A 23,552-nucleotide genomic window follows, 5' to 3' on the forward strand; every position below is an offset into this window, starting at 1 on the left:
CGGTCCGGATGAAAAGAAGTTGGGTCCCTGCCCGGGACATATTGGATCACTCCCTTATTGATGATTTCCATCGCAGGTCAAGGAGCCCGAGAACGTCAGGTGACGTCCTTGGGGGAGGGGGTACTGTCACGGTAGGATAAGTCTATCGTGACTTTCTGTGTGTTGTTTGTCTGTATGACTGAAGTATGAGTGTGTGCGTGTCTGTAGGCTGATTACCTGAGTGAGTGCAGGTGTGTGTGATTGCTTTGCTCCAGCTGGTGGTAGTTTCCCAGCCAGTATATATACTCATCCATTCTCTCCTCTCACTGCCAGATGATTGTACTACAAGTCTGTTCCAAGTCGCACTGTCTTCGTGTGTTCCAGTCTCTCGTCTTCGTGTGGATTAATGCCAGTTTGTGTATCCGGTTTTGTCTCCGTCACACAGCATTCACCCACAAGCACCTGGATCTGCCACCGTAGCCTTTGTCTGTCCTTGGACTGCCAATCATATCATCTGTACATTTATCATTTAATAAACTGTTAACCTTTCACCTGCATTTGCCTCCTATCTTTCATACCTGTCGTGACATAAATAGGCTACACACGAATGATTGCTGGCTGCCAACAAAATAAATGTGCCTGTCTTATCAAAAATCATGTGTCAATTTTATTTTTGTTCATATCTTTAATATTGATTGAATAAGGTCACGTCAAAGATTGAAATCATAATGAAATGAATGGCTAAAATTAGACTTTGATGCTCATTATTTTAGATTTTTTTTTGAAATTGTAGTAAAATTATTTCTGACTGAGTCACATATAAAACGTTTTGTAATAATTGTGCTGCTTTTTCTCACATATTTAGACATTTGTATTCATTTATAATTGAACTATTGTTAGAAAAGGGCTGGATGAATGAATACAGTGTGGACCTGTCTATTATAGACAGATATATAAACAATATCCACTTCAAGTATATAGACAAAATAGTATTGAAATATTTGCCTGCAAACTTAATTTTAAGCAACTGTTACAACTAACCCCCTGCCTGTTACAATGAACCCCACCTATGGGGTAAGTTGTAACATTAGCTCTTCTGTCACGTTTGGTGTAATTGTCCAAGAATGGTAAGTAATAGAAACAAACTTCAAATGTTCATTTGTAGCAGAGATGTGTGTGTTGCTTTTGTACAAATATAATTTATCAAACTCAAATATTTTTTGAATGATTGAGCCAAAACCAAAGCGTTAGGTTGTGCCCCGCTCTCCCCTACTGACACCAATACAGACCAGATTGAGGTTGATCTCCACAACTGGGCACACTGCAGTATTCCCAACGGGTTTCAGGGTCTGTGGTGTAACACCAGGGTGCGTTCTCATTATCAGGATTCCTGCAGTAGTTCTCATCAAGACCTCTGGAATTGAATGATTCTTAATGTTAAAAGAATAATTCACACAAAACTAAAAATCATTTACAGATTACAAAGTTATTTCATATTACCAAGATGTGTCAGTGGTATTGATATTAATAGGGGAGATCGCAACAGTCAGTATAGCCACTCTAGTCCCGCCTCTCAGTAAAAAGAGCAAATATTTAATTAGAAACCTCGGCAGATGGACTTTGCGCATGCACAGAATCGACAAGTCTTGTATGTCTTGTTCTAACAAGACCTGGAGGCGTTGAAAATATTGCAGGGGAGTGACGTGACTTCCTTATAAAGACTTTCCTGTTCTCAAATGCTTCTATGTCAAAACTGACAACATTTTTGCCCTTTTATTTAGAAGGGGAGCTTATTGACAGGTGGTCACTATGAACTGTTGTAAATGTCTCCTTAAACATTCACATTCCTAAAAATATCAGAGTGTGTTACAGTAATAATGTCAGGATTTCTTAAATTGTTACAAACCAATTAATACCTCAGTCTCCCTCAGCACCTGTTTATTCAAATTGTTGCATTGATGCTTACTTGCATAGGTAGTTTTCTGGGGTTCTGTCATGGTTGTGGGGTGTTTGCGATGTCCATTTCTGGCAGGTTTTCCCTGATTTGGTCAAAGAAATCCTGCCCCTGTAGGATCTTCCTCCTCCGGTAATACAGGTGAGCTCTGGTACAATTGGGGGTGGCTTTGTTGCTGCAAAAAAAAAAGATTAACCAGTAATTAACTGACTATTTAACAGTAATTTCAGGCTAACATGGCTGGTGCTTACTGCATTGAGGAATAGAGCAGAATTCCCAGCGTTTGGATGGATTTGTTGTATAGCACCATGGCCTGGGCTGTCCATCAGAGTTCCTGCAGTAGTTCTCCTCCAAGAACTTCCCCGGGAAACTACAAGAGCAAAGATTTTGTGTACTTTTACTAAATTGAACTAAGTCTCATTCATGTCAAGTAAGTCCAATTTTCTTACGCTGCAGGGGTGTAGTCATGTTGGTGTGGTGTCTGAGAGTCCCAGCGTTGGCAGGTGAATCCATTCTCAGTGATGGAGATCTTGCCTCTGTAGTCTTCTCCAGTGCAGTGCATACAATCTTCTGCAGCTGGAACAAGAACATAAGAGAAACAAACTCCAGAAAATAAGTATAATAATAATTTGTTACATTTATATATCGCTTTCTACAGCACTCTACAGCTTTACATATGACTTCAATGAAGGTGAGATATTTTATCTGCCTTATTTTGATCATGAGATCAAACAGACAGTCTTTTACAAATGAAAAATTTAGCCGCCTGCTGCCCCTCACATTTTTTCAGGTGTGCTCTGAGCGCCTGAAGTTAAAAAAGTTAAAATGGTGGCAGGTTGCTAAACGGTGAGGCACTGAGGTGCCTTTATTACTTTAGTTCTGTCTGATCGAACCCTTAAACATTATTCTACAACCAGCTTGCAAACGTCCTCTCCTTAAGTCACTAGTTAATACACTCAACACATCCCATCATTTTTTAAATATCAGCCTCTACCAAATGGTTGATATGTCACTTAAAAAATCTGTACACATACTATGGAAATCAGAAAAAATGAACTATAATAATAATATATATATTTTTATATTAAATCTTATTTTTTTATTAAAGTTAAAATATTGATGTGAAATGTTTTCTTGTTTTTTAAGAATAATAAATAACTAAAAGTTAAAAAAAAATTACATTCTTTCTGCATTCAAAACCTAAAATAAAAGAAGGCAAAAGTTAGTAATGGCATTTTAGTTTAATTTATGATTCAAGAAAAACACCGCTAAGTGTGGTAGTGCAACAGGATTTTTTCCTGATTTTTTTGATAAATGAAAATTTCTTTGTAAACTAGCAATGCTGTGTAGATTAAGCCAACATTAGAAACAAACCTTCAAACAATATAAAACATAATTTAAGAAGTAATTTTTGATTAATTAATCAGTAATTATGATTTCCATAAATTAATAATATGAATTCATAATATTTATTTTAAAAAATCCAGAGGTGGCAAAAAATACATACTTAAGAAATTATCTCAATATATTCAATAAGAAAAAATTGCTTTGTCATATTCATCGCTTTGAATGATCAGGAATTTATATTTTTCAGCAAATAGTACATTCTGACTGCAGAAATGGATGATCTGGAAACATTACCTTAGCTTTTCTACATTTACCATAAAGTGACAAATCAACCGTTTGGTTGAGCATGTGTTTGAAAAATTATTAAAAACATACAAAAGTTTTTTTTCATGATACCAAGTAACATCATTTTGTAAAGTTAGGGCTCTTACAGTGTAATATGTAAAAAAAAATGCTTTCCTTGCAAAATTTCAACAAGAACCGTTCACATGGCAGGAGTGATTTCTGTGTTGTGACAAGTGCTGTTGTTTTGTTGAAATTTTTTTAATCATTACTTATACAACATAATTGTTATTATTACTATGACGTTTTCGTACACGTTATTATATTCAATATGAAATTACAAATTGGACTTTATTGTGTTTAAATCCTTGGGCTTTATTTCAACAATCTAAGCGCATGGTCTAAAGCGCACAGTCTAAAAGGGCGTGTCCGAATCCACTTTTGCTAACTTAACGATGGGAAAAATTGTTTCTGCGCCTAGCGCACATAAAAGGATTGTTCCTATTTTCGTAATAAATAATGGGTGTGTTTTGGGCGTAACGTGCAATCTCCCATCCCCTTTAAAAGCCAGTTGCAGCCGCGCCATGCCGATTCCCTATTTAGATGGCAGAATTTATAAACTAACAACAAAGCAGTTTTTATAATTTACTTGTCTGCAGTGCTGGATGTACAGAATAAAACCAGACAAATGGACATCAACAAAACTCCCATGATCAAAAGACTGTGATAGGATGTCGTGCACATGCACATGGCCATCTTTAGAAAATAAAACATCTTAAAGTATTTTTAACTGCAATGCACTCCCTAAAAAAAACTGGAGGTAACATAATTTATCATCACATGATTACATGAGTGTCAAAGATGTTAAGTTAACCGTAACTCTGTTTATTTAATTTACAGCAGGATAAAAGATAGCAGAAACATTTCTGTATAACAGTCAATTGGCTTACCTGAGAAGAAGAAAAGGCCAAATAAAACAGCTGCTTTTTGAATCTCCATTTGGGAGAAACTGAGCACAGAGTCTGATGTTCTGAATCTTTTAAACATGTGAGTACAACAAACATCACAGTGCAGTCATCTATCAATCATTATCCTAACAAGGACATTGATCAGGTCATATTATGTTTTTCTTGTAGTTTGTTCTCAACCCACCATTATTGGTTCTGATTTCAATGAACATTAGCATAATTATTATTTGATTTAAGGTTATGTAATATCTGTGGCTTTTCTTTATTAAGCTGATTACAGAAGAGAAACATTTATTACACAAAATTTATTTTGACCTGCGCCAGCATTTATTTATGATTTTCCCAAAAGTTTAATGTCTTCCAGAAAAGTTTCTTTTTTACGTAGAAACATACAATATTTTAAATGAAAGAACAGACCCTCTGCTTTTAACTCTTTCACCGCCAGCGTTTTTTAAAAAAAGTTGCCAGCCAGCGCCAGCGTTTTTCATGATTTTCACAAAAGTTTAATGTCTTCCAGAAAATGTTCTTCTTCAAATATATAAACATACAATATACCAAATGAAAAAAAAGACCCTCTGCTTTCAAACAAAAGAAAACGTTTCATCCTACCTTTAGTGCAGGGGTGGGGAACCCTGGGTCCTGGAGGGCCACTGTCCTGCACAGTTTAGTTCCAACCCTGATCAAACACACCTGCATTTCATTACCAAGTAATCCTGAAGACTTTGATTGGATTTTCAGGTGTTTGATTATGGTTGGAACTAAACTGTGCAGGACAGTGGCCCTCCAGGACCCAGGGTTCCCCACCCCTGCTTTAGTGGTTCTTTTGTAATCAGCTTTTGAATATGGGTAGGTTTCTGCAAAAACACCACATTTTGAGCAAAAAGCAGAGATAATTCCATTTTTGTGACAGACTTTTCATAGAGATCCCATTCAGAGCGATCTTTAAAACAGACACAGACATGCAGCAGCTTGCCATAGGGCAGGGGTAGGCAAGTTCGGTCCTAGAGAGCCGCAGTCCTGCATATTTTAGCCTAAGCACTGATAATCTAACCTGCTGTCTAAATCCTAAAGACATTGATTAGCTTTTTCAGGTGTGTTTGATTAGGTTTGGAACTAAACTCTGCAGGATTGCGGCTCTGTAGGACCGAACTTGCCTACATCCGCCATAGGGCAATACTTCCGGGTTTAAAAAGTTGCGGAAGGGTCACACGCAGAATTTAAGCATGCGTCCATTGGTTTCAGTTAGCCATTAGTCATGAGTCATGACCCATGCAAAAAACCTCAGTGCTGGAACATTATCAGGATAAAAGGGCACTGGGTCTCTGAATATACATTGTTTACATGCAAGTAAACATAATGTTATACAGTTTTATTTGCTGATCAATACCTGGACTGTGTTGTATATTTGTCAGTCAATATACTGAACCCATCATTACTGTTACTGATCATGTGATTTTTAAGAACTAGATATTTGTTTAGACATTATTTGGTTTTACGTAACATTAGGTTATTTGTTCAAGGCTATACTGTACATATAGAATTTTTTTTAGACGGTTTCAGCAGTAACAACTTAAACAAGTGCCTTCTGTGGACTTCCACATATTCAATAACAACATGAGTCATTTAAAGTAAATAAATGCTGCTTCTGTGGTTAATTATCTGTACTGCAGTGGTTCTCAAACTCGTGGGTGGGCTAGAGATGGGGCCCCCAGTTTTAGGACATTAAAAAAAATAAATTCATTTATTACAAATTCTGTGTAATGAAACATAAGAACAGTTTTAGATTGGTTTGTCATAAATTTTCATTGGGGGGGGCATGAAGGGTGCACAAGAGGGGCACACGCCAAAAAGTTTGAGAACCAAACAATTGGATCTATGCAGGACCATTTAATGAATAGAGGAACCCATAACAGATCGAGAGCATCTTTGACTGGCACTTCTGTTGTGTAGATTTTACTGGTCTTAGTGTGTTATTAGTTAGTAATTGTTGTAAAATACAAAATTCATTTGTAAACAGATCTTGCATTTGCATATCAGAAATGTAGTACAGACTGTGACAGTGAGCAGTGAATGTTTTTCACATTTTTTAATCAGGACCTTTAACTTTGGCATCCATATCATATTTTGGTTTAAAATGTAACTTTTGTTAGTTTTCTTTCATGCTTTGTTCAATCCAGTCAACAAACTTAGAGACACGGGTATAGATTCCAGGTTTCTTTGCTTTAGCACAACCAATCCCCCTTGCTGTCACACCCTGAAGAACAAACTGGTTGTGGGCTTTGCAGACGAGAGGCCCACCGCTGTCACCCTAAATGTGTGGAAACAAAATGCACATTTGCATAAAATATCAACATTTGTGGGATTTAAGAGACTTGCTGGCTTGCCGTGCATGTTTTCTAACCTGACAAGTGTCCGTTCCACCTTCAATGTTTCCTGCACACATCTCATGCTCTTTTACACGGCCATCCAAAAACGGTGAACTGTTGCAGATTGTATTTTCAATTACTGGCAACTCAGCTTCTTTCAAGTAACCCTCTCCATCAGTTTCTAAAGAAACAGAAAACTATAACTGTAAAATCATCCAAGTAAATCAACCAACATTACAAATAAATACGTCATTTAAAAGCTATTGCAATTCTATAGATTTCATGTGAAAAACCATTGTCCAGGATTAGATTTTCTTCTTTATACATATGTCAAGCAAAATTTTCCAAGACAAGTTTTGGTAGTACACTTTAAAGTAAAAGTTGGATCAACTTTAAGGGAAAAAAGTTACAAATGTTTGCATTTTTTAGGTGTTACCTATATTTTTTTTTACTTACTGTATAGTGTCTGGAAGTGTTTTTTGTAATGTCTTTTAAAATGTTAAGAACCTTATTATCTATTAACTTTAATAGTGTGAAAAATGTGAACTGTCTTTCTTATTGTGAAGAAAGTCAAGTCAGTGATGAGAATTCATAATTTTGATTGCCCTAAGTCTATAATCCAAATTATTTTATGTTTGATAAAGAATTTTTTCAATACGTGTTGAAGTGACCTACCCTGAGTGTTTCCCCAACCTGTTACAAAGCAATCTGTAGCATCTGGTACAATGTAGTCCTTTTCTGGTAGACAAGCAAGTGAAACCTCATCATTTATCACCACAGGCCTAAAATGAAAGACACCTTATTGTATGTTTGCCTTTTGCTGTCATTAAAAATAAGGTTATGTTTTACAGTAAATACAGCTTAGACTTTTATTATGACAGGTTCATAAATTGCAGACGTCAACCATGGACTGTGGACTGATTTACCTTTTTAACTTAAGAAGAGCAATGTCAGCTTCAGATGGTCCCATAATAATCTTAGAAACATCTCGTTCCTGTTTGATGATTTCATCTGCGTTTTTTGTATGGATTCCAAGGAAGATCTTGTAGGTGGACGGACTCTGAGACCTGCGTGATGGGAGGTACACATTATTATAATTTACTTTGAAAGCAGCATTGCTGGTCTAAACCTTAAACACATCCAGTTCTTTAAAACCTTTTTTTTTTATTTCCTCAAATGGGAAAATAATCAGAATGAAAAACAGCCACTTACCGTTTAAGGCAATGAGCTGCAGTTAGGACCCACTTTGAATCAATTAGAGTTCCACCACAATGATGACTTTTTCTGGGACTATAGGTGCAAATGAATGAGAATAAGATTTTAAATTGGAAGCAATTAATAAAAATGAAATATACATTGTTTAATTTAAATAATTACTCTTCTAAACAATCTAGAACCAGAGATGCTGATGCTCCAACCTATCCTCCAACTCATGCGACCATTTTGGCTGTTTGTCTGAAATACGACCAACAGGTTCACGATTTCACACATACTTTGGTGTGTAAGTGTGTGTTAGTACATGTTAGCGATATGCAAAAGTACAACAATAAACAATGACGTGATTTATTGTTTCCAACTTAAATCTCTTTTCTTGGACTACAACAAACACATGGATTATAGGCAACAGTTTACTTCCTCGGCTGGTTGACGTGGACACAGCGGTCATTATCATAATCCCGCCCGCTTCTGACTAACAGCCTGTAAGTAATCTATGTTTTCATATTTAAAGAATTAACAACTGACTAAACCACTCAGACACAAGTTTTGTGCAGTGCAGAGTAGCGCTTGTTGTTTGTTGTTTCTACGATCACGAATGCAGACGTGGTTTTATGTTGTAGTATATTTGAAACATTTTGTTTTTTATATTAATGAACCCGCATTTTGATTTGTGGGTTCACTCTCACACGCCATTTTAATATCACAAACTATACGATGCTCGTGTTTTTTGTTTTGCTTGACATTAACTAACAACCTATTGTATGTGGTCATTTTATTTTGGAGGTAAGGGTCAGATCACCGGTACATAAATTAACAGAAATGCATTGAGACACAATAGGGAAGTTTGTGTACCTGATTCTAAGACTGATCTGCCAAGGCCAGGAGTGTGGTTCAGAAACGCATCCCCCAACAACTCGCTCTCCAAAGCAATGTTTAGGTTTTATTGCCGATTGTCCACATTTTAGACCTTTTGATTGGAATGTGCAACTTATACATTACAGAGCTACATAATATTTTCCTAACGCATGTAACATATTTTACCAGTTGCATATAAAAAACTGGGAATGGATCCATATTTACAATAAGATTTATTCATGTAATGGCTCATTCAGTACAGACCAGGTTGAGATCCACAATTGTGCACATTGCAGTATTCCCAGCGGGTTTCAGGATCTGTGGTGTAACACCAAGGTGCTTTCTCATTATCAGGATTCCTGCAGTAATTCTCGTCAAGACCTCTGGAATTAAATGATTTATAATGTTGAATGTAGAGTTCACATGAAACTAAAAATTATTTATTCTCATCTGGCTTCATGTCCTCCTAGTGGAGCCACGTTTTTCCATTTTAGAAAGAGAGCATGATAGATTTTGGTCTGTTGTGTTGTTTAAAATGTCTTTTATGTTCCACTAAACCTATCAATAAAAATCTATAAAAATCTATAAAAACTGAATTTCTTAAAATAATTCCATCTCCCTCAGCACCGGTTTATTGATGCTTACTGGCATGGGTAGTTCCCTGGAGTTTTGGAATGCTTGTGAGGTGTTTGCAATGTCCATTTCTGGCAGGTTTTCCCTGATTTGGTCACAGAAATCTTGCCCCTGTAGGAGCCTCCATCTCCAGTAGTACAGGTGAGCTCTGGTACAATTGTTGGTGGTGTAGTTGCTACCAGACAATGATGACCAGTAACTGTTAAACTGAATATTTGACACAGTGATTCCATACTGACATTAGTGAAGCTTACTGCATTGAGGAATAGAGCAGTATTCCCAGCGTTTGGATGGATTTGTTGTATAGCACCAGGGCCTGGGCTGTCCATCAGGGTTCCTGCAGTAGTTCTCCTCCAAATGTTTCCCAGGTAAACTACAAAGACACACATTTTGTGTACCTAAATGGACAATGTGTTATTTATGCTATGTTATTGTGTACTACTTTCTCACATTGAAAGAACAAAATCATGTTTGTGTGGTATCTGAGAGTCCCAGCGTTGGCAGATGTATCCACTCTCAGTGATGGAGATTTTGCCTCTGTAGTCATCTCCTCTGCAGTGCATACAATCTTCTGCAGATAGAGCAAGAGCAGATACAAGTAGTTGGGGAGCCAAAGTCTCAAAAGTTCAGTAAAATGGGTTGAACCTGACATGGTCTGCCATACTTTATATTTGTGTTTTTTCTGTTAACTTTGACCCCAAGAACCAATAATTGGAGGGTCTGCTCTGCCAGAAACACCGCAGAAAAAAAACTGTGGCCATTTTAGTGTATGTACCCTTTATTTTTATCAGAAAAATGTGAAAACTGTGATTTTTTTCCTCAAATCCTCAGTGGTTTGAGTAGGCTGTCAATAAATGTATTCCAAATATATATAACACATGTGCTGACAACATCCACTGAAAAAAATAACTCTTAAAACACATTTCTACATGATTTTGCATCAATTTAATGCAAAAAAGTAGGCGTTTTCTCACTTTTTTCCCAATATTTTCATCTCTACTTCATTGGGAACCAATTATTCTCCCAAGTTATTACATCAGTCAATATGCCATTCTTTTCAACAAACAGTATACTCATTCCACAGAAGATATTATAAAAATCTACGTGCATGAAGTAGAGCGCTGTAGTCCAAACCGGCCGTTCGCTGTAGGATTTGAAAGGCAAATTATGTTAAAGAAATGTAACGGGGTGTCTTAGGTGGGGATTGAACCCGGGTCTTCTATACACAGAGCCACTGATCTTACAGAGCTAACTCCTTGATCTTGATTTAACTGATGAATTTTACTGAATGAAAAAATACAACAATAATAAAGGAAGCTGTGCTTCCAAAAAACAGGGAAAAGAAAACAGACACAAGGGTCAAAAACATAAACTTACAAGAGTAGCATATAGACTGGCAACTGGTAACAAAACTCAAGACTGAACAAAGAAGGCATGGCAAAACCTCACTTATATAGAACAAAAACAGGTGTAACACATCAGGTTTAATTACTACGTATCAGAGAAAAGCGCCATCTGCTGGCCAGGAGGAAGCTAACAGTCCAAAGATGAGAATCTTACAGAAGCCCCTCTTCTAAAAACGGCTCCTGACGTTCCCTTGAAGGCCTCGGTGGGTACGGTGAAAAGTTGAAATGAGTGTTGGGTCCAGAATATCTCGAGCAGGTACCCATGAGCGCTCTTCTGGGCCATAGCCCTCCCAGTCAACCAGGTACTGTACTCTTCCCCGTACTGTGCGAGAGTCCACCAGCCGACGGACAGTATAGGCTGGTTTTCCATTGATGATTTGAGCAGCTGGGGCAGGTTTGCAAGCTGGGGACAGAGAAAAACAAACAAAAGGCTTTAACCGAGAGACATGAAATGTTGGGTGGATCCTCATTGATCTGGGCAGAAGCAACCGGTAAGATACTGGGTTTATCTTCCTGAGGATCTTAAAAGGACCAATATAGCGTGGAGCCAGCTTGCGAGATTCCACCCGCAGGGGAAGATCTTTGGTTGCCAGCCACACCCTTTGGCCAGGACGAAGCATAGGACCCAACCTCCGGTGTCGGTTTGCCTGCCTCTGTTGTTGTTGAGAGGCCTTCTGTAAGGCTGTCCGGGCCTTCTGCCAAGCCCGACGACATCGACGAACCAATTGAGCAGCGGCAGGAACACATACCTCCGGCTCCTGTCCAGGGAACAATGGAGGAGGGAAGCCGTACTGGCATTCAAAAGGGGACATGCCTAGGGAAGAATGGTAGAGAGTATTATGTGCAAATTCAGCCCAGACTAATCGAGAGCTCCAAGTGGTCTGATTGTCTGCCACCAAACATCTAAGAGTCTTCTCTATCTCCTGATTCACTCTCTCAGTCTGCCCATTAGACTGGGGGTGAAAACCAGAAGAGAGGCTGATGTCAGACCCAATGAGACGGCCAAATGCCTTCCAGAACCGGGATGTAAATTGAGAGCCTCTATCAGAGACCATATCTCGTGGGAAGCCATGTATCCTGAACACATGATGCATAAGGTGCTCTGCAGTCTGGCTTGCTGTGGGAAGTTTGGGTAAAGGCAAGAGGTGACATGCTTTTGAAAATCTGTCCACCACCACCAGAATGACTGTATTACCTTGTGATTTTGGGCAAACCTGTTACAAAGTCCATAGATATGTGCGACCAGGGATGTTTGGGGATAAGTAAAGGGTGCAGTAGTCCTAGGGGGTGGGTTCTGGGTTCCTTGTTCTGGGCGCATATGGTACAAGCGGCAACAAAATCCCGAACATCTCTTTGCAACTTGGGCCACCAAAATCTCCTTTGGATGAGTCTGAAAGTTCTTGTGGCCCCAGGATGACCAGAGGGGAGGGAAGCATGTGCCCACTGCAATACATCAGAGCGTAATCGGTTAGGTACAAAGAGACGTCCTGGTGGACCATTACCTGGATCTGGATGCTGCCGATGGGCCTTTTTGATGGCAGCTTCAATGCCCCACTGGATAGCTGCTACTATTTTGGAGGTCTGTAGTATGGGTTCTGGTCTGGACTCCTGCTCTGGGATATCAAATTGCCTTGAAAGTGCATCTGGTTTCAAATTCTTGGAACCTGGGCGGTAAGAAAGAACAAAGTCAAACCGATTAAAAAACAGAGCCCAGCGAGCTTGGCGGGAATTTAATCTCTTGGCGTCCCGAATGTAAGTAAGGTTTCTGTGGTCTGTCCAGATGAGGAAAGGATGCTTGGCCCCCTCCAACCAATGCCTCCACTCCTCCAGTGCAACCTTAACTGCCAACAGCTCCCGATTTCCAATGTCGTAATTCCTCTCTGCTGCAGACAGTCGGCGAGACAGAAAAGCACATGGGTGAAGTTTGTTGTCAGACCTGGCTCTCTGGGACAAGACTGCTCCTACCCCTATGTCAGAAGCATCCACCTCAACCACAAAAGGCAACTCTGGGTCTGGGAGAGTTAAGATGGGAGCAGATGTAAAGAGTCGTTTCAACTTGTTGAAAACCTGGTTGGCCTTTTCTGTCCATCTGAATGGCTGAGCAGACTTCTTGGTGAGAGCGGACAGAGGTTCTGCAACAGAGCTGAAATTTCTAATGAACTTTCTATAAAAATTGGCAAAGCCAAGAAAGCGTTGTACCTGCTTTACAGAGCTGGGCTGAGGCCATTCCCGTACTGCATGGACCTTGCCAGGATCCATCTGAAGATTCCCCTTGGACACAATGAAGCCGAGAAATGGGACAGAGGAAACATGAAACTCACTTTTCTCCAACTTGACAAAGAGGCTGTGTTTAAGTAGCTGGGACAAGACCTGTCGAACATGTTGAACGTGTTCCTGGTAGTTTTTAGAGAAAATAAGGATATTGTCAAGATAGACAAAAACAAACTTGTCCAGCATCTCCCGTAGTACATCACTGATTAGAGCCTGGAAAACAGCTGGGGCATTAACCAAGCCAAAGGGCATTACCTTGTACTCATAGTGGCCAGTGGGAGTGTTGAATGCGGTTTTCCATTCGTCACCCTCTCTAACTCTGACCAGATGGTAAGCGTTTCGCAGATCCAACTTAGTGAAAATTGTGGCACCTTGTAGGAGTTCGAAAGCTGTGGTCATCAGAGGCAGAGGGTAGCGATTCTTGATTGTGATGCGGTTAAGACCCCTGTAGTCAATGCATGGCCTGAGGTCGCCATCTTTTTTTTCAACAAAAAAAAATCCTGCCCCGGCTGGTGAGGTTAAAGGACGGATGAAACCATTATCCAAAGCCTCCTTAAGATACTTCTCCATAGCAACCCTCTCAGGAGCAGAGAGGGAGTACAGCCTACCCCGTGGAGGGCATGCCCCTGGGACCAAGTCTATAACACAATCAAATGGTCTGTGAGGAGGAAGTAAGGTAGCTCGGGACTTGCTGAAGACCTCTTTGAGATCAGCATACTCAGGAGGAACTCTGGACACATCAGGGAGGGACCCAGAGGGTGCACTTATAGTCTTATCGATAAGAACCTTGGGTGTTTCTGCTGTCTGAAGGACTAGAGATGACTTGAGGGGAAAACTTAGAGACTTAGCATTATTAGACTTGACCTGAGATACAGGTAGCCCTTGAGTAAAATGTATGTTATGGTCGAGGGGGGCAGGCCACCTGGAGAGTGCTGACAAAGGTCCTGGAAATGCCTTCAGTAACTCGGGAGAATGACAAAAGGAGAGATTAGAGACACAACAATTAATTCCCCAGCTCTTAACAATACCCCTGGCCCAATCTATATGTGGGTTGTGACAGGATAGCCATGGAAATCCAAGAACTAGGGGAAGCTCTGGTGATTGGATCAAAAAAAAATTGCATTAACTCTTTATGGCCCCCAATTTCAAACTGAAGAAAAGGAGTACAGTGACTAACCTGACCTGAGCCAAGGGGTCTGCCATCAAGAGCAGTGATGGTTAGAGGCTTCTGGAGAACCAAGGATGGAATACCCAAACGTCTGGATATGTCTAGATCCAAAAAATTCCCAGCAGCCCCAGAATCAATGAATGCTCCCAGCTGGTGATGTTGGTTGTCTCTGAGGATGGTGGCTTGGATAGTAACTCCAGAGGTAGCAGGATGGGGGATGACTTCTATTCTCGTTCCAGCTCCCCCTTTCCTGGACGAGAGCTGGCTTTTCCCGACAATTCAGGACAGCTGGATCGGAAATGGCCAGATTTGCCACAGTACAGACAGCGTCGCTCCCTCATCCGTCGATCTCTTTCTGTCTGGGTTAATTTAGTTCTACCCAGCTGCATGGGTTCTTCCAAATCACATGGCCTACAAAGTGGTTCAACAGTATTGGAGAATTCTGGAGGGTGACGTGGCCCAGGTTCTCGGCATCGTTCTTGCCGACGATCTCTGAGACGATGATTTACTCTGATTGACATATCGATCAGGGATTCCAAGTCCGGTGCAGGGTCCCTAAATGCCAGCTCATCCTTAAGTTCTGGAGACAAAGCTTGGTGAAATGCTGCCCTCAAAGCACGTTGGTCCCATCCACTTTCAGACGCAAGAGTACGGAACTCTATGGTGAACTCAGCCACACTCCGATTGCCCTGACAGAGTTGAAGTAAACGATAATCCACATCCCCTATGCTGGCCGGGTGGTGGAAGACCCTCTTCATTTCAACAATGAAATCTCTGCTGTTGGCTGAAAGTGGAGACTGTTGGTCCCACAAAGCTGAGGCCCAGTCTAAGGCCTTGACGGTGAGAACAGTAATCATGTAGGCCACTTTGCTGCGCTCTGTAGGGAAGCTTCCAGGTTGTAGTTCAAATACTAAGGTGCACTGTGTAATAAACCCACGGCACTTCTGGGGATTCCCATCAAATCGTTCTGGTGCTGGCAGTTTGGGTTCTGACAGGAGAGATAACACTGCTCGAGAGGGATCTTCAGGTGGCTGAGGGACTTGGGGTGCAGGAACAGAAGGCTGAAGACTAATGCTGAGTTTACACCAAACGCGGTTTGGGCGTCAAAATCGCGTCTACCGCGCGTGGTTTGCCGCTTGAACAATTTGGATGCATTCGCGCGTGTAGAGGAAAAAGCAAGCATTTGACGCGCGTCCGAAGCAAAATCCGCTTCTTGTGGGAGGGGCAACTGCTGTGCGAGTGTCTGTTTGCAAGATGACTGATGTTACTTGTGCATTTATCAAGAGAGTTACCAGTTTTGTATTGGGTAACCTTACTATGGGGAAAAATAAACGGCGCGGGTAGATAAACGTCACGTGACTCAAAAGTGAAGCGTGTATTACAACTTACCAAGTTGCCCAAAGTCCTTACTGACACTCTTCCAAGCGAGGTCCTTTTTATTCCTGTCTCCACTATAGAAATAACAACTTGTGTCATATAGCTTCGAGTGACTGCTTGAGTGAGTGACTCGGGCGGGGCTGCCACCACAGCAGCAAGCAGGCTCCTGATTGGTTAACGCGGCGCGAAATTCCGCCAAAGTTCAAATTTTTCAACTCAGGCGTCAGCCGCAAATTTGCGTGAACCGCAAGATGCACAAAAAGCACCATTCGCGCACAACGCTCAATTCGCGCCTTTCGCCCGAGCTTCACGCGCGAAAGAGGCGGAAACGCGTCGTGCCGAACGCCTCTTCCGCGCCGCGGGACCTCCTGACGCGCGTCACCGCGTCTTCACATTGACTTAACATTGAAATCACTCGCGCTTCACGCCCTTGGTGTAAATGCAGCATTAAACGTTGAAGAATCTCAGAAAGGATTTGCTCATGTTGCTGGATGGCTGCAGCTTGCCCAGAGAGGGCAGAGAGAATGCGATCCACATTTGAAGATGGTGGAGTCTCCTCTGCTGGATTCATGTTGATGGTTCAGTCTTGCTGTAACGGGGTGTCTTAGGTGGGGATTGAACCCGGGTCTTCTATACACAGAGCCACTGATCTTACTCACAGAGCTAACTCCCCACTGAGTGAATCCAAGTGCAGAGATAGGAAAAGAGCACAGAGATCTGGATCTTGATTTAACTGATAAATTTTACTGAATGAAAAAATACAACAATAATAAAGGAAGCTGTGCTTCCAAAAAACAGGGAAAAGAAAACAGACACAAGGGTCAAAAACATAAACTTACAAGAGTAGCATATAGACTGGCAACTGGTAACAAAACTCAAGACTGAACAAAGAAGGCATGGCAAAACTTCACTTATATAGAACAAAAACAGGTGTAACACATCAGGCTTAATTACTACGTATCAGAGAAAAGCGCCATCTGCTGGCCAGGAGGAAGCTAACAGTCCAAAGATGAGAATCTTACAAGAAAATATATCGCCTGGCAGTGAGCTTTATCATTTTACAGGTATTATTTATGCTATTATAGCTAGGGTTTAAAAAATGGGATCAGAAAGAATGTGACCTTTAAGTTATGTTAAATTATTTTGTTCCGTTAAAGTTGTAATAGTTGTCATATGAGGCAATAAATAATAAAGGTAATTTTATTGTGTGACACATTTCCATTGGGAGAACAGGGTTATGATGAAATTAAAAAGATCCCTAGGCCATGATGTTTAATAATGTGGACATTAACAATCATGTTATCCAGTATGTCTTTCGGAATTTGATTAGCCAAAAATTCTAGTAGGGTTCTGAGCCTTTTGATCGCCAACTAGTAGTGAAATCATCAAAGATCCATTGATTTTGGTTGGATTTTTTTTTTTTTTTTTGTGGAATGAGTATACTGTTTGGTGATAAGAATGCCATATTGACTGATGTCATAACTTGGGGGAGTAGTTGATTGCCAATGAAGTAAAAATGACAGTGAAATGAAAAAGGGAGAAAACGCCTACTTTTTTGCATTAAATTGATGCAAAACCATGTGTTTTAAGAGTAATTTTTTTAGTGGATGATGTCAGCACATGTGTTATATGTATCTGGAATTTATTTATTGACAGCCTACTCAACCCACTGAGGATTTGAGGTAAAAAAAATTCACATTTTTCTGATAAAAAATAAAGGGTACATGCACTAAAATGGCCAAAACATTTTTCGCGAGAGCAGACCCTCCAATTATTGGTTCTTGGGGTCAAAGTTAACAGTAAAAAAAAACACAAATTAAAAGTATGGCAGACCATGTCAGGTTCAACCCAGGTTCATCAAATGAAGGGCAGATTTCTGTTATGATTTTTTATGTACAGTATTGTTTTAATCAATCTCAAACTTGTAAACCTACACTGTTAAAATGACTCCAAATCAACATATATTTTGTTACTTTAACTTAGCAAATTAAGTTAATTTCAACTTGTTTTTATGTCAACTTATCACAAATCAAATGTAATAAGTTGAACTGACTTGCAAACCTAAACCTTTTTTACAGTGAACCAATCATTGTATAAGCATAACACTGGTCCCTCATGTTGGCTCTTGTTGCAAAGTTGAACACAAGTTGCACAATATTCAAAATATTACTCTTTCTGTGTCATAAATGTAGTTTTAAATCTATGTTTTCATATTTAAAGAATTAACAACTGACTAAACCACTCAGACACAAGTTTTGTGCAGTGCAGAGTGGCGCTTGTTGTTTGTCGTTTCTACGATCACGAATGCAGACGTGGTTTTATATTGTAGTATATTTGAAACATTTTGTTTTTTATATTAATGAACCCGCATTTTGATTTGTGGGTTCACTCTCACACGCCATTTTAATATCACAAACTATACGATGCTCATGTTTTTTGTTTTGCTTGACATTAACAAACAACCTATTGCCAGGAGTGTGGTTTGGAAACGCATCCCTCAACAACAGGCTCTCCAAAGCAATGTTTAGGTTTTATTGCCGATTGTTCACATTTTAGACCTTTTGATTGGAATGTGCAACTTATACTTTACAGAGCTACATAATATTTTCCTAAAGCATGAGTAGTAGTTATCCGGGACTAGCTGTCAAAATATGATTTATTACCCCCTGTCAAACGCGTTTTGACAGGTGGGCGGGGCTATCAATCAAACGGTGTACAGGCTGTCTAGTTTTGTGTATCGTATTTTATGGCTTCTAGACAGCGGCTGTCCGGACTTTGCGTGTTTTACGATGTGTCAATCAACGCGTTGTTTTTTCCTGTGTGTGTGTTTTTTGTTAAAGGACAAGTTCGGTATTTTAGACTTAAAGCCCTGTTTTCAGATTGTTTATGATGAAATAGAATGGTTTTGACTGAAATTTCGACATATGCGGCTGCCCCGAGAATTTTTGGGTGTTTGTGTTTCAGCTCCTACCTTTACAATGGGTTTAATGGTGCACTGGAACAATCCTTCCTAAAATGCATTAAACTTTCGTTTACAAAGACGTGAAACTCACCGAGTGGTCAGGGGTGTTCACTGATATGCTCACACAAAAATCGCTGCAAAAGATGCTTTCCAACAGCTGTTTTAGCATTCGTTGTTAACTTGTGGACCTATTTTTCCAATCGCCTCACACCCGTACATTCTTCCGCTTAAAGCTTGAATAATAGACACTCCAGCCCAGGTGGTGGCGCTAATCTGCCATTGCCAATTGCAAGAATAGAAACAAAGTTCCCGGTGCGGAGAAATACCGTACCTCACGGCACAACTAATACAAGTCCATGGAGTTGGCAAAAACTACGATAAAACCTGTTGGAATGCGTATTTTGCAGCAATTTTTGTGTGAGCATACCAGTGAACACCCCTGACCACTCGGTGAGTTTCACGTCTTTGTAAACGAAAGTTTAATGCATTTTAGGAAGGATTGTTCCAGTGCACCATTAAACCCATTGTAAAGGTAGGAGCTGAAACACAAACACCCAAAAATTCTCGGGGCAGCCGCATATGTCGAAATTTCAGTCAAAACCGTTCTATTTCATCATAAACATTCTGAAAACAGGGCTTTAAGTGTAAAATACCGAACTTGTCCTTTAAGCGTATGCTGTCATGTTTATTGCTGTCAAAAAGTTTATTGTTTTATACTGTCCAGGTTCTGGACTGTCAGTTGTCACGAGCGTCTCTCCCTCTCTCACCAGCCCTCAGCTCCAGCACGTCTCTCAATGGGGTGCCCTTGTAAACGAGTAAAGATTTCTAAAACTCAATGTTGGTCAATAAAGAGTAATTCACCCTCACGTTGACAAAAAGTTCAGGTTTATTTTAGATTTAGGGAATTCTTGAACAAGGCTCTGATTAAAACTTTTGATTGTAACATCACAAGTTATTTAATTAAATATTCCGTATACGTGTATGGTATAAGCAATGCCCTAAGCCATAACCTTCGGCGCTGTCAATACTACAATCTTTAGACTAAAGTCTAAACTAAATAAAATTTGAACCGGTTCATGAGACCCCGTGAGTCTTTTCACGAACCCGCTCTCTATGTTCACGCGTATTAAAGCTCGCTCACCGGCGGTGACAGAAAATGCGCCGGGTACACGTTCATATATCCCGTTAAGAACCTTTTAAACGATTAAATACAATTTCATCTCATCTACTGGGTATTGTTTTTATTTAATGGATACTTAAAACCATGTGTGAATATGTGTATATTATACAACGAATCTTATATTGTCTGCTCTGACAGAGAATAAAGTATTATTTTAGATTTTAGGTGAAGTGGCAGCTTGTATTTTATGACAAATACAGCTTGATATAAACGTTTGTTTTGTCAAAAGTTTCTTATAGACATTCAAGAATCAAATATTTTACATGTAGCTGCTTAAACCTGTCACGTACTCTAACTCTACTAATACAAACGATAACGAGGAAACAGGATTCTATATATATGCTCTGGAACTTTATTCAATACACACAACGATGACGAGGAACAGCTTCACATAACATGCACATTCAACGACTGACAAGGGAAAGACACATAAGGGCAGAATATAAAGGGTGAGCAAACTAATGAAACACAGGTGTAAGAACATAACTAATAATCAAACAGGTGAGACTAATAATGATGAAATGAGATAACAAATGAACTAAAAAAGATGATTAACAATGAACAGAACTAAATGCAACACAAAACCCTGACAGTACGCCCCCCATCCCAAAGGCGCGTCCCGCGCCGTAACTAAAACAACACCGAAGTGGAGGGAGGGAGGGAGTCCAAAACAACAGAAATGTCCAAAAATGAGGGAGGGATTAGGAAGGGGTCTGGACCAGGCCCCAGAGACCGAACAGGATGAAGCCCCAGGGTGGAGTCGCTGGTGGGAGGAGCCAGGGTGGAGTATTGTTCTTACTTCCCACCCTGGGGACGGACAACGGCGATGACGGCACTTGGAGGATCCAGGGTAGAGCCGTGCGAGCAGAGAACCCGGGGGGAGCCAAGGAACCGGAGGGGCGGGGCAGAGCTGGTGGGTCTCCCGACCGAGATGTAGGAGGTGGACCGGAGCTACGAGGCGGAGCCAGAGCAGAGGAGTCCCAAGGTGAACGCCCGTAGGAGGGAGGAGCCCAACGAGCTGGAAGGGTGGAGTGAGGGACACTTGGGGAGCGAGGAAAACCCAGAGGCGTGGACGGGACGACGACCGACCAGGGCGGAGCCGGAGTGGTGACGATGCCTGGTGACGTCGCTGTAGAGACGGGAGCCGACGAAGGGGAGGGAGGAGAGACCTGAAGCAATGCCACTGGTCCGACGGGCCGAGGCGACCTCTTGGTCTCAGGGAGCGGAGGCGGAGAACTGGAGAGCTCCCCGAAAACAGCTAGCAGAGAGGCACGCCCCGGATCAGTCAAACCAGCGGCAATGACGCGCTGAGGATGAGCAGGGGCGTGTCGCTGTGATGGCTGCAGGTGCTTCAGACTGGCTGAGGTAGGCAGAGGAGGCGGGAGTGGGAGGTTGGGAGGGTCCCCTTGTGTTGGGGAGGAGCTGGACGGAACCAGCGGAGCCGATGAAGAAAGGGAAATGTCCAAAGCACGGTCCGAAAAAATTTCCCCAAGAGACGTAATATGCTCACCCTCAGCGGCGTGGAGGTGGATGTCTTCCTCGACATCCTCAGCAGCTCCCGCGGCAAATCCCAGACAACTCGGCTCTCGCACCTGGTGGGGGGAGGGATCCGGGATCTCTGCGACGCTGGGCTCAGGGGTTCGCTCTGGCTCACTGGTCGCGTTGCCGGGTTCTCCGCCCGCGGTGGGCTCGAGGTCCGTGGAGGGTGTTGGCATGTCGGTCTCTGGGGGTGAAGTGGGGCTGGCTGCAAACTCCCCATCGGCGGGGCCGACGGTGAATGGGGAGTTGTTGTGGAACAGCACCCACTCCACATAAGCGGTGAAGTTGTTCTCTGGACCGCCCGTCGGAAGACGTGCCCATGACCGATCGTTCAGGCTGGTTTTCAGAAAAACACAGAGCACGTGATCGGTGAAGTTGGTAAGGCACGCCAGGTCTAGAAAGTCCTTGATGTGAAGTTCCAACGGGCGATCTTCCTGGTCCAGAATTTGGATTTTAACTGAAGGGGGGAGATCCATAACGAGAATAAACTAAAACCGAAACTGTGAATACGGAAAACAAAAAACTCTGGAAACAGGAGGAGAAACACTAAACACCACGTAACACTTTACGGTCAGTAGTTCTGTCACGTACTCTAACTCTACTAATACAAACGATAACGAGGAAACAGGATTCTATATATATGCTCTGGAACTTTATTCAATACACACAACGATGACGAGGAACAGCTTCACATAACATGCACATTCAACGACTGACAAGGGAAAGACACATGAGGGCAGAATATAAAGGGTGAGCAAACTAATGAAACACAGGTGTAAGAACTTAACTAATAATCAAACAGGTGAGACTAATAATGATGAAATGAGATAACAAATGAACTAAACAAGATGATTAACAATGAACAGAACTAAATGCAACACAAAACCCTGACAAAACCTAAATCTGATATTATCTATTGAACTATTTTTCTGATCAGCCTCAAACTTACAGAAGCTTGCGCCGGGTGCGAGTTCATATATCCTGTTAATAAACTTTTAAACGATTAAAGAAGATTTCATCCCATCTTCAAAGTTTGTTTTTAATTATTGGCTTCTTAAAACCATGTGTGAATATGTGTATATTATACAACGAATCTTATATTGTCTGCTCTGACAAAAATAAAGTATTATTTTAGATTTTAGGTGAAGTGGCAGCGTGTATTTTATGGCAAATAGCCTACTGTTTAATATAAACATTTGTTTTGTCAAAAGTTTCTTATAGACATTCCAGAATCAAATATTTAACATGTATCTGGTTAAACCTAAATCTGATATTATCTATTGAACTATTTTTCTGATCAGCCTCAAACTTACAGTAGCTGCTCTGTGTGTGTCTTGTGTGTGAGAGAGATTTCACAGCAGGAGTGGATTGTAAACTAGCGTCTTTTAAAACCACTGTGGTAAGGTGTAATATGGTCACTCTGACAAAAATAAAACTTTTGCTTGTAACATCACAAATTATTAAATGAAATATTCAGTATGTGTATAGCAATGAACGGAGCCAAAACCACCGGGGGTCGTCAATACTACTTTCTTTAGACTAAAGGGTATTTATTTTAACCTACATAAAAGTTTAATCGCATCATAAACCCCTTGAATCTGTTCATGCACAGCAATCTATTGTTCACGCGCATTAAAGGTTGATCACCGCTGGTGACAGAGAACGAACCGGGCGCGTGTTCATATCTGCCGTTATAAAATATACGTAACAAATGTAATTCTGTCCGCTCTGGAAAAATAAAGGTTTATTTTAGATTTAGGGAATTCTTTGTCCAAGTCTCTGATTAAAACACGTTATTGCTTAGGGCAATAAGCACATGCACACACATATCTGTGGTTTTAAAAATAAACTTTATAAAGTTTAAGACATTTAAACATTTGAAAAAAATCAAACATTTTAGATGTGTCTGAGTAAACTTATATCTAATGTAATATGCACCGTGTCGCGTCGCGTTCGTGTATGTGTGTGTCTTCGTGTCTGTTTATGTATGTGTTTATGCGTGTGCGGCGTAGGGTGTGTGTGTGTGTGAGAGGCTGTGAGTGTGTGC

General features: G+C 40.9%; 1 protein-coding gene across 3 annotated transcripts in view; it reads right to left on the reverse strand.

The window, feature by feature from the left end:
- The window catches only part of LOC135738295 (apolipoprotein(a)-like), a 166,139-nt gene that overhangs the window by 13,754 nt on the left and 128,833 nt on the right, over positions 1-23,552 (reverse strand). For all 3 annotated transcript variants that reach the window (XM_073811349.1, XM_073811348.1, XM_073811350.1), the window contains 2 exons: positions 10,053-10,173; positions 9,857-9,975 (listed from right to left, as the gene is read on the reverse strand). In XM_073811349.1, coding sequence (XP_073667450.1) covers positions 9,857-9,975; positions 10,053-10,173 — 240 coding nt within the window. The remainder of the gene's footprint in view (positions 1-9,856; positions 9,976-10,052; positions 10,174-23,552) is intronic.

This window comes from Paramisgurnus dabryanus, chromosome 12 (assembly GCF_030506205.2).
Source record: "Paramisgurnus dabryanus chromosome 12, PD_genome_1.1, whole genome shotgun sequence".
Classification (NCBI taxonomy): Eukaryota; Metazoa; Chordata; class Actinopteri; order Cypriniformes; family Cobitidae; genus Paramisgurnus; species Paramisgurnus dabryanus.